Genomic DNA, 12,289 nt, shown 5'->3' with positions numbered 1-12,289 from the left:
TTTTCCTCTATGCATTCGTTGGGATAATGCAGACTGAAAACAATGGATTTTGATAAGATCAGTAATTATTAGTGCAATGTTGTACGGGTGACTATAAATGTAATCTTGAGTCTTCATCTTGCCATATTTTAGCATTTGGCAAGAACTACAAATGACCCTCAATCGTGAGAAAAACGATTATGTATCATGTATAACTGAATTCGTTTTGACCAAACAAAACCAAAAAGTAAACCTAATAACCGTTAAATAAACGCGGAGCAAACCCCACATAGAATGTAACTATTTAATTTGTGAGGGGCTTTGAGGGGGCCAGTAGGTAGGGATTGGAAGAGAATAGGAATTGGAATAGAATATTCATGTTCTTTGAAGTCAGGGACGCTTAATACGAATTAAAAATCTAAAGTAAAAATGGGAATGGGGACCACCTCTATGTCAAATAATAATAAATCTTAATTTCTATTTAGAGGAAATAACCTTAACCTAAAATCAAATCAGAACTGAAGGACTTTTTCTCAAATATTTATTGCATTTGGAGGCAAATTAAAAATCAGAGTTTTCCAGATATTTATTCAACTTAGAGGACAATTTATTTGTATGAAATTACTTCAAGGTCTATACGCGCAAACTTCTCTCGAATATCATCTATGCATATGTCTATTTGGGAGTATAATCCATAATTTTATCTTATTTCCCCACTATCTACTCAACTGCAAGCTAAATATCTGGTAAATGATAAATACGGTTCAGTAGCTTTTTAGCCACACAGCTAAGCTACTATAACTGAGTCTTTTAAGAATTTGTGCTTGTCTAAGTTATCCTTGTGAGTTGTCATCAAAGTTTTGCACTATGGTTGCTTTTCTATATTTTCTCCGTGTAAGAGCTATATTGCGTTTGCTATGATGGATGTTGGTTTTGCTATCTTCTGCCGGTCTTAATGATGCCAGAACGTATGTTTCATCCCAGTTATTATCTGTGTTAATTTTCTTTTTAGTGGAACATCGGTCCGTACATGAAACTAGCATCATCATAATCATCTTCATCCGCGTTAGGCAAGCTCTCAAAACTATTTTGCATATTTTCGTATCGTTGTGCTATATCCTGATTATCATAACTGTCTTCCTTCTCAATCGTTCCAGGGCCAGTATCGCTCGTATCATCATTGCTGTAATCTCTAATCTGTCCGTCATCAGGTGTACTTTGTCGAGCTGCATACGCCGTTTGCATTTCCTGGGGAGTAAGATAAAGCTGTTCTTCTTGTAGCTCCTGATTTTGTATTTGTTGATGTAGTCGTAGCTGCTTTTCATTTTGCTCTATCGTATGCTTTGTTTCTTGATATTGTCGTATTGGATCGTAAGTAAAAGCCTTCATCAATTCATCTGGAACCCGTCCATCATCATACTGAGTTTCCAGGTTCACCTTGTTGAAAAAGTCTTCTTCTTTTTGTAATTCGCTTTCAGTAAAATCTTGTTGATTTAGCAGTCGCTTTTGCTCCATTTCTAAAGCTGCAAGCTGTTTCTTGATACTTTTTACGTATTCATCGAACGCCTTTTCTTTACTGTTATCAGTCAGAGAAGTCGATACCTTCGTAGAATTTTTGTGAATTTGTTTAAGGTGATTGCTTTTTAATTGCTTTTTTCTGGAATCAAGTATAGTTTGCAAATACTTTCTTTGCTTTTTAAGCTTCATGTGTTGATTTTGTATTTTCTTCAATTCCTCTTGTCTTCTTCTGTAGTACTCATAGTTTTTCAGCATCTTCTCAATGAAAGCATAACGCGCTTTTTCAACGCTATGATCTCCATCCTCATGCTGGTTCTGGGTTAGGTTGAACATATGTCTTTGGCTAGACCCATTTTGAAGCACTTCTTTGGGTTTTTTAAACCACTTGGAAAAAAGCTTGTTTATCTGAAGGATGTGTTGCTTTGGGCGACCAGAACTTTTCTTATGTAAAATTTTCTTATCTTTCTGAAGTGGATGTACGTCAGCAACCGGATTGCACTTGCATCTTTCAGTACAAGTTTCTTTATTTTCATTGGATTGGATGCCACATTCCATAAAGCAAGCACAGTTTTTCTTGGGTTTTTCGGTGTTGGATCTGGTCCATCTTTTAACAACTTTTTGTATGTTAGACTTTTTACAGCACAACTGAGGGCAGGCTGGTGCACAAGGTACGACACAGACTGGCTTGCTACAAACTGCAGGGGGTTTGGTCGTTGGCATTGCTGAAATTACTATGTGAAAAGTACCTTGGAATTAGAACAAGCATTTTTATATAGCTATTTAAAAAGTGAAATGAAGTCAATGCTTGAAGCAAATTTAAATTTATCTTGGCAATAATGCATTTTAATTGCATTTTACATAATCTCATTTAAAAAAAAAACAAGAAACGACTTTAAAAGTCTAGAAAATTTACAGCTTGAGAAAAAAACTCAGTCTCACCTGTATGTTAGATGACTGACTCCATGACCCAGGTGTCTAGTCTATCTGCCACTTCATTCAACATGTCAGTGCTCTTGCCTAGACCACTACATAATAGTTAATATATCGGCTAAAATTCTCTTAAAACCGAGCGTTTGAGCATTAAGTTGTGGCTTCAATGAAACCTGGGTTATGGAGCCTGAAACACCTTAATTGAGTCATGTTTTGAGCTTTGGAAGGATATCATCGTTGACTTCAGAAATAAAGGCAGTCTGTTCTCAAGCATGTTAAGGCCTGGGATTTTGTTCAAAAGGGCAAAAATTATTTTTCACCGTAGATTCCTCATTTTTAAATGTAATTGAATGCGATTGCAATAGTTATCCTTATTTCAGGTGCTTAACTTTTCGGTTGAATATATTTGCATAAAAGGTGGTCACGTGACCTTAAAAGAGGGAAAATGCTAAATTAAAAACTAGGTGATGGTTTTAGATTATTTGTGAGGTTTCTTTAGCTTGTTTGAAAGTAGCAACAAAGATACAGATATTCACGTTTGGAATGGTCGACCAAAATGTTTACGAAAGGAGAAGAATGGGCATAAAGGATATTTTGACAGGTCACGTGACCTGTTTTGTCAAATGTCTCCTTAACACAAAACTTTAGCCCACCATTCTCAACGTCCATTGAACGACTTCAGGAAAGGAAATAAATTAAGGTTGAAAATGTTCAGCAAAGACTTAAATTGAGCACCTACTATTAAAATGAATTTTTATGTAAATGTATGTAAATTTCGTGATCACGTGACCTAAATTTTTCCCGGTATTTTGGAACCAATTTGTAAAGAACCACAATATAAGAAAGTTTGAGAAAGGTGTTTAGAACATTTTGAAGCAATGCCCGGCTCTGTGATGTTCAAATATGCACATGGTCTAGACGAGATTAGTCAAGAATATGTTGCAACAGTTGCAATGTTATGCTTTTCATTTCAGCAAAATTATTGCAAAGAGAAAATAAGGCTGGAAGAATGTTGGTTTGGGGCTTAAAGTAATTACCCTTTTTCTCAGAGTTCCTTGTTTGAAACATAGTTTATCTGCTTGTGTGGGTTGGCTTAATATAAGATGTTAAATCGCCTTTATTGACGATAGATACTGATAGGGGTTAATCAGCTCGCTTACCGCGGCTTTCTATAGTAGCTCCTAAAAATGATTGAGAAATCGCAATGAACTCAGTGATTAAGCATTTCAATTTATTTAAGAAATGTATCAAAACGGATGCGCCAAAAGCGCTACACGACAATAATCCATTAATATTCTAAAGAACTTAAAAAAGTTAAAAGTAAAGCTATATTCACTGGACTTTTAACCGCTTCAAAAACGCATGAATTCATAATTTGATCATATTGAAGCGACAATACACGTGTAAATATCTCTCTATATAAAGAATACTAATGAGGATGCCTTTATCAGAGATTCAAGGTGCAAACAAGTATATTTGAAGACTTAGAGCCTCATGATTGAAACGACGACGACGACGACGACGACGACGACGAACAATACATGGAACTTCGCGGACTCCCGGTTTATTTCTCCTCATGAACAGCCAGCCAATAAAAGCGTGAGAGCAAATTTACTTAAAAAGCAATCTTTGTGACAGAATTACTGCGAGTTCTCATAAAATTGAGTTTGTGTTGTTTTATTAACGTATGTGTGGTGCATACGTCAAACAATTGGACAAAGTGCATCACTGTAGAAAACAAATAGGCTATGTAAACTAACTCACCATTGGGGTTGTTATGGTAATGGATGTGGTAATGAATTCCTGTAATAGAATAAAGAAATAAATAAATAAGTGTAAATAAATTGTAATCAACTTTGCTGTTGTTGTTGTTGTTTTCTTTTTACATTTGTTTCCATGCACATCCTAAACCCTGTTCAAACACACGAAAGAACGCCTAAGAATGAAGGGAGGAGGGAGGGAGGAGGAAGCAAAGAAGGAAAGAAAAAAAGGCAAAGTGTTTTGCTACGTTTGACAATATAAAATTCCAAGAGGGACTCGTCCATAACGGTTTGGTCCACAATATATAAATATATACAGGAGCCGAAAAAATCCCTCAAGCAAAGGGAGGAAATATATAAAAACTTCACATGTGGACATCGATGGATAATACCTGAATTATTGCTATATATTTTGTGACACGGTGATGTCTTTTATGTTTTTACCTGGTCCCGGTGCTGGTACTGGTTGTGGCGGCGGTAATGGTTGGCATGGCGGTGGTCCATTGCATGGCGGCTTAGTGGTAGGTGTGGTTGTAGCTGATATCGGAGGTGGTGCAAGGGCTGGAGCCGGGGGAGGAGGTGGAGGCAAGGCTGGTTCTGTCGTCGGGACGGGAGATGGAGTATGAGTAGGTGGAGAAGTAGTGGGCACATTTTTCACAGTGGTTGGTGGCAACGTGGTACTTGGATGTGGTTCTGAAATAGTACCAACAAATATGAACTCAGAATACTTGTAGCATTATGAGGATAACCAGACAAAGGCCCATTTATAATCATTTGTAATAATTTCTAAGAGAATGAAATAACAAAAGACATGGTGGCCAAATTGTTTTGGCAAAGCAAAAGAGAGAAATAAAAAACATGAATTTTATTGAACCAAAATGACGGCTATACAAGCTATACGAAATGAATCAAGATTACGAACTTTTTAGAAAGCGTAAATCTGTATTATTGTAAAAGAAGATTGGTATAGCCAATAATCATGTCATGTTACAAACATTTAGCTATAAAATAACAATAAACGCGCTCGGTCGTCGTCCTCGTGTTTTCATAAACAGGTTTACTCGATCATGGTACTGAACACTCGATTTGAAGTATAACTGCGCTTTGTTCAGCTCACTGTCTTCTTTCTTCTTAAAAGTTTTTTTTTTTGTATTCGGTAGTGGTTCAAAGCCATTTTGAGTTTTTGTTTTCTTACCTTCAACGCCAGTCACTGCAACGTTAATGTAGGCGGAACAGTCCGAACTAGGCATGACAGAAATGGTTGTATCTCCATCGAGAAAAATCTTGAATTTTCCCGAAGGATCAATTCCTTTGAACGAGATAAAATTGTGCAGCTCTGGGCGCTTAAAAGTGAAATTCATTTTAAATTCTTCGCCATTAACTAGCCAGCCCTCTTTTTTAAGACTTGATAAAATCTTGAATTGAGATCCAACTTGGTTCTTGAATCTCAAAGCCACGCACTTGTCTGTCAATGATAATATGTTATTTTGATCAAAAACATTGATTATATGGCCAATATATTCCGAAAGCTACTTATTAGAATTAGGTAGACATTGTTTTGATTGTAGTTTGTTTTAGGAGGGCCTCGTAATTTGAGGGGGGTGGGGGGTGGGAATCATAACGGGGAAAAAATGAGTTTGAGATGTAGTAGTAGTAGTAGTAGTAGTAGTAGTACTAGTAGTAGTAGTAGTAGTAGTAGTAGTAGTAGTAGTAATAGTAGTACTAGTAGTAGTAGTAGTAGTAGTAGTAGTAGTAGTAGTAGTAGTAGTAGTAGTACTAGTAGTACTAGTAGTAGTAGTACTAGTAGTAGTAGTACTAGTAGTAGTAGTAGTAGTAGTAGTAGTAGTAGTAGTAGTAGTAGTAGTACTAGTACTACTACTACTACTACTACTACTACTACTACTACTACTGCTGCTGCTGCTGCTGCTGCTGCTGCTGCTGCTACTACTACTACTACTACTACTACTACTACTATGAAGATGATGGTGATGATGATGTTGATGATGATGATACTGTGCGCATTTGGGGATTGACAGAACACGCGGAAATCGCGCGCACAAAATCGTAGAAAAATGAATTTCAAATACATTCTCTTATAAAAGTGGATAATCTGGGTTACCTGTGATTTTATCGTAAAAAGTTTCGGAACCAGAGACAACATCAATGTAACCACCTCACGTGATCTGTGGGATCCCTTACCCTCCTATACGTAAGAGGCCGAAACATCATTGTTTTTGAAGGAATATAGTCTTGTTGTCTCTCTGTCATGATTGCGTGGCTGAATGACTCACTGACTATCTGGCTAAGTGGCTGAATGGTTTATTGAGTGTTGATTTGATAGAATCATTTTCATGTCAAGTTAATACTTACGTTTGGTTGCAGGTGATTGGGTTAATACAGGGCTAGGCTTGACAGTTGGTGTGATAGTTTCCTCGGCACAATACTGCAACGGGTCAATACCTGCCTTTTGAGGCTTGAGTACAAAAGAACTTTGAACATCAAACTCCTTAGTGTTATTGCTGTAGGCCACTTTCATTTCGTAGAGCGATTCACCGACCTTGCTACCAACAGCTAAATACCATCCGTCGTGAAAAGATGCATACGAGAAAGTTTCTTTAAGGTCTGCGTGACGACGGATATAAAAGGTAGCTTCTTTCACTAAAAGGTAAATTGCAGTTATTTAGTTTCACAATCTTGTCCAATAAGATTACAAATGCAAATTTCTTCTCCTATAACACGAGTGAAAGGTTGTGCAGGACAAGATAACACCTTTTTCAAAAAAGTAGTCGTTAACTAAAGCCAAAGACGGGAAAAAGTGTTATTTGAGAATCTGAAGTTAATAATATGCGTGAACAAAATGATAATATTCAGGTAATCGGGTATGATAATAATGATGACCATTTTCATCAAATATCAATATGAGATGATTAGGCAATTTACCGTAGTTGTCGTCCCTTTGATAAGCCATCAGAATAAAGCGATAGTCTTTCTGTATGATGTATGATCCGGAAGTGCAAACAGACTCAAACGACACTGTATCAGGATCTTTGTTCAATCCTGGTACATGCGCAATAAAGTACTGGCAATGCTGACCAAAAAACATACGCATTCCATTGGCTCGTGCGCAGAAATTGTTGTAATAGATTTGCAAAGTTGGGGTGTTAATAGAGTAGATTACGTAAGCTGCTTGATTCATAACTGTGAATTAAGGAACGCTTGCATTAGTACTAACATACGATACCACTGCACTAAATCCCTTCTGTTTTACCCCCACCCCCTTGTTCTGGGATCAATAAGCGGTGGTAAAATAGATTTCAATCCTCAAGAGAACGATTTTGTTTGCAAACCTTATTAGAAAGTAAGGGGTTATATGAAAATCATACGTCTCGGTCGATCTGCATGCAGTGCATGCATACTTTCTGCCATAACTGGACTTGGTGGACTAGCAATCTTGCATACTACATGAGTATCCAACATAAACTTTTTCATTCTTATCATCACCTCAAACCTAGAAGGTCCGCAAACCGAACCACCCCGTTTTTTCAATTGTGATTTACTATCATTATCGTTTAGGTGCAACCCTCAAGAACTTTGATGATTTATTCCCCGACTAGCATTTAAACGACCGTCAATTAAAGGACCACGATAAACGACTAAATTAAATATTTTATTCAACTTATTCTCTATATTCTTGAATTCAGTTTAAAATTTCCCATTAAAATATTGTGTTTTTTATTGCAGTTCTTTGATTGACAGTCGCTGAAATGCTAGTCGGCAAACGAGAAATCAAATTTTTGGGGTCGCGCTTCAACGATTACGGTAAAATAGCTTTCCTATGAGTAAATAAAATAATAGCTTATATTTTGAGTTTCAGGAAAGCTTACTAATAGTTTTCTTACTTTTTATCGCCGCACCAGACTGACTCACAGCAGCATTTGCAGCCGCATTAGCAGCAGCAGATACTGAGGAAGAGAACTTAGCTTCTGCTCCTCCTCCGGCACTGGCACCAGAAACAGATCCAATACCCATACTTGCACCAGCCCCTATTACTTCTCCGGCTGAGCTACCACCTCCTCCCTGAGAGGTTGATCCTCCACCTCCAGCACCAGCTCCTCCCCCTGCTGCACCTCCTCCTTCAGTCCCGCCTCCTGCTCCTTCCCCTCCAGCTGTCCCTCCTTCGGTTCCTGTTGCCGCAGCTCCACCAGCAGCTCCACCAGCAGCTCCTCCAGCAGCTTCTCCAGTAGCACCACCTGCTGCTCCACCTGCTGCTCCACCTGCTGCTCCACCTGCTGCTCCACCTGCTGCTCCACCTGCTGCTCCACCCGCCCCTTCTTCACCGCCCGCAGCGCCACCACCAGCTGCTGCACCTCCTCCCCCTCCCCCTTCCTCAGAACCTGCCGAGTTGTTGGCATATACATTTAATATATGCCCAGCACTAGCTTGTGCTAATAGTATTTTCTGTATAGCTTCCAAAGCAATCTCATGAGCTATTCTTCTCCCTGCTTCCTCTCCTGCCTTTTTCCCTGCTTCAAGGCCTGCCGTGGCTCCTGCATCAGCCCCGGCTTTGGCACCAGTCTTAGCTCCAGCATTGGCTCCACTACTTGCCCCTGCTTTGGCTCCTGCATAAGCGCCTACGGTTGCTGCATGAAGAACTGACGTATTTGCAGTGACTAGAGCTGATGATAAAAGAATATAGCATTATATACAAGATTAACACATCTAATTCAATGCTGAAAGTCACAAATAGGGAATAGACTACACGTATTGAATGAACATTCAAAACTATATTTGTTACGAGTTCTTAATTATTAATAATAGACCGTTTCCTCAACTTACGGATGCTTGGAAAGACTCCTGGAGGAATAGATTGTCTTTTTTGATTCTCTAAAAAAAGGAAAGATCATTTAATGGTTTTAATTATATGTATCAATGAATATCATTGAAACCTCTTGGACTACAGCGCAAGTTCTTTTCCCTGCAATGAGTATTCAATGATACCTGCTCATGAGTCCAAGAATAGTTATCTTTCGTTTCCAAATTATTTTATACGTTTAATGGAGCCGATTCAGAGTGCAAACAAATAATTGGGAGTAATTCCATAACAACGACAGATTGCAGTCTTAATTAGAAAGTTAAGTATTAGGAACCATGAAGTAGCGTGCTACAATTCTCCTCTCTCCCCTATGGTCTGGAATTAGATTTCTAGGCTGGGCATGACAGAACAGTAGACTTGTTTGTCTCCGATCCTCATTCATTCGAGGGGTGCATGTACAGAAATATTTCCCAAGACTAAAAACTTCAATTTGATCACAGCCACAGGGAGCCCAATCAAGACAAAAGTGCTAGTCAAAGATAAAAAATATCACGCGCTTGGGAGAGTGAGACGCGTTTGTCGTAACTTTGATGCAACACTCAATTTCCGAATTCTCCAGATCTGTTCTATAGGGTTAGCCTCGAATTGGTATGGAATTAGTTTGAATATTCATGGTTCCAGTGAAGGGCCGTGGAATTTCAAAGTTTTTGTATAAAGTTGTACACTCTTTACTTGGTATTTGGGAATATGAGGCACTGAAATAAGGCTAACCCTGTATTAGTGAGGCTTTGTGACTCGGGCAATTTCAAAACTTCAAACGCAAGTGAAATTCATAATCCTTAATTTTACACGGAACCATACGAATATTACCTATGCAAATTATTGCACTCCACTGTGTTCAATTACCATTATAAATGTCAATAAAACCAGATCACTCTACCTCGTCCGACCAAGTGCAACGATCTTTTTTTTACCAATACTAAGTGGCAACAAGGCTTGGAAAAATAACACCCAAATCACCATCATAATTAACGAGGAGTAACGGCTAAAACTTTTGATAAAAGGAATCTATAATTTTTTAACCGAAAACGTTAAAAGAAATCAAAAATTATAAACCGTCTATATTAGCTCTATCAGTACTACTTTTTGGACAATTTTATTGAAGTATTGTATAATCAAATGGGCCCTAAAACATATTGAATATATAAAAAAGGTCATGTAAACACCACCAATCCCTCCCAATATCAGCCCAAAAATGCCTTCTGTCAAATGTTGAAATAATAGTATATAACTTTATCCATAAAGTGCATATAGTCAGAACCAGTCTTAGCTTTGTTACCGACACATAAGATAGTCCAGCTTCAACGCTTATTTGAACGCTATAAATGAATTTAATAGGTTGAAATTAAAAATAATAAAATAAAATAAGAATAAAATAACTGATAAAAATAAATAAATAAATATAAAATATAAAAAATAAAAATAAAAATCCATATGACAGTTTTAGAAAATATCAATGTGGGTTTTAGAAATATTGCGGTTGCAAATAAGGCTATTGTATTTACTGGTTGCATTAAGAATACAGTAGAGCTACCTGCATAGAGGTTACCTTATAATATTGGATACTATATTGTTTTAGGAAAGACGTTGTTACACGTTTTAGACAATTTAACCTAAGAGATATATACTAGTACTCATCTAGTTATTAAAAATGCAATAGTATACCTGATGCAACAAGCTCAGGCGATCTCAGATATCGCATACTAAAGATATCGTAATATTCTAATGATGGACATCGTGTGCTTTACTATAGCCAATATAAAGTACCAGTAAGAATAATATTACCATAGTAACTAGGAGACAATGCATCTATTTTATTTCTTTTACCATCGAGTTAGTGAAAATATTGACTCACTAAAGATCTCGAGAAGTCATTTAGCCTATACATACACTTTGAATGAAAAATATTATTCTACAAAAGTTACACAGACGCTAATGTCTGGATATGATTAAAAAAACACTATGTAGAAGTTGAAACTCGGTCGGAAGATGAAAACCTCCACCAGGAAATAAAGCAAATGAAAAAAAAATAAAAAATACAATAGTTCAGGCTGGTCATACTGGACTTCCAATCAATCGAGTGAAAACCATCCGTTTGAGAATTGTTAGACTTGTTAGGCTTATGCTTGTACTTAGACTTATACATTGAAACTGTTGATTGCCTTTTGAGTATTGTTAAATATTCATGATTTATATAATCTTAACTAACACTTTTACAAATCAGCAGTAAGTGTTCCCATTCAGTAGAATAGCAGTTCTAGGAAGTGTGGTGTGTTCGTTTGAGGGGGTGGGGATATGCTCTTCCTCCCGCTTTTGTCGACCCGAGAACATTATTCAAGCGTATAAATCTTTTCATATTTTCGCACTTGTATCCAAAAACCATAACATTATCTTTCATCGCTAGTGGTCAATGATGATCACTCACTGCAAAACCTTAGATCAGTCCCTGCCTGTAGGTCAAAATACGCCAAATTAAAATAAAAGAAAAAAAAAAGAAAAAAGAAAAATTAAAAATTAAAAAAAAAAAAAAAAAAAAAAAAAAAACAACAAAAAACAACAAAAAACAACAAAAAACAACAACAAACAAAAAAAAAAAAAAAAAAAAAAAAAAAAAAAAAAAAAAAAGCTAATAAGAAATAAAAATAATAAAAATAATAAATAACAATGCTATACTTTCGTCACACGATTCGTAATAACGATTCTACAGATCTCAGGACGTTCGACATTACTATGTCGCAGTTCAAGTCAATTAAGATGAATGTATATATATATATTTATCGACAGAAGCCAGTCCAAATGTTCGTTAAAAATATTTAATAAAGACACTTCAACTAGGGCTGAAGCATCAACATTTGATTGTTTTAAATTATTTCAATAGGCACACACTCGAAATATTTCCTAATTCCATGTGTACACACATCCGACTCGGGCTCACGTTTCGACAATCTGAACTTGATATTCGATGGTATTGATTTAATTACTCACTCGTTCAAGAAATATCAAAGTTCCCTTGAACTTTGGTCTGAGTACCAGTAAGTCCATCAGTTTAGTGCTAGTCATATTTCTTACCATGTTTTGTGGTGTTCTTTAATGCTGTAGTTTTTCGTAGCTTCTTTTTTTTTCCCGTTGAGCTCAAGACCAGAACTCCCAGGAAGAGCAAAATAAACAAAGACCTCATCCGTCTAGATCCCGCGAAACATGGACAAAACTGTAGATTGTTTGGCTACAA

The 12,289-nt window shown here is 36.9% G+C and overlaps 1 protein-coding gene across 3 annotated transcripts in view; it reads right to left on the bottom strand.

The window, feature by feature from the left end:
- LOC116301103 (uncharacterized) overlaps positions 1-12,289 on the bottom strand; it is a 16,907-nt gene extending 4,618 nt beyond the window's left edge. For 2 of the 3 annotated variants that reach the window (XM_031710107.2, XM_089024783.1), the window contains exons 1-8: positions 12,130-12,289; positions 9,024-9,071; positions 8,087-8,863; positions 7,128-7,385; positions 6,558-6,845; positions 5,383-5,652; positions 4,632-4,880; positions 4,192-4,230 (exon numbers count right to left, since the gene is read on the bottom strand). In XM_031710107.2, coding sequence (XP_031565967.1) covers positions 4,192-4,230; positions 4,632-4,880; positions 5,383-5,652; positions 6,558-6,845; positions 7,128-7,385; positions 8,087-8,863; positions 9,024-9,071; positions 12,130-12,238 — 2,038 coding nt within the window. In that variant the 5' untranslated portion in view covers positions 12,239-12,289. Of the gene's footprint in view, positions 1-540; positions 2,229-4,191; positions 4,231-4,631; positions 4,881-5,382; positions 5,653-6,557; positions 6,846-7,127; positions 7,386-8,086; positions 8,864-9,023; positions 9,072-12,129 lie in introns of those variants that run through there. The other variant, XM_089024782.1, reaches the window with a different exon arrangement.

The sequence above is a fragment of the Actinia tenebrosa genome, unplaced genomic scaffold (genome assembly GCF_029948245.1).
Source record: "Actinia tenebrosa isolate PJP-AT-01 unplaced genomic scaffold, QUT_ActTen_1.0 PGA_scaffold9__36_contigs__length_13948895, whole genome shotgun sequence".
Lineage (NCBI taxonomy): Eukaryota > Metazoa > Cnidaria > Anthozoa > Actiniaria > Actiniidae > Actinia > Actinia tenebrosa.
This window is presented reverse-complemented; position numbering and strand designations above follow the sequence as displayed.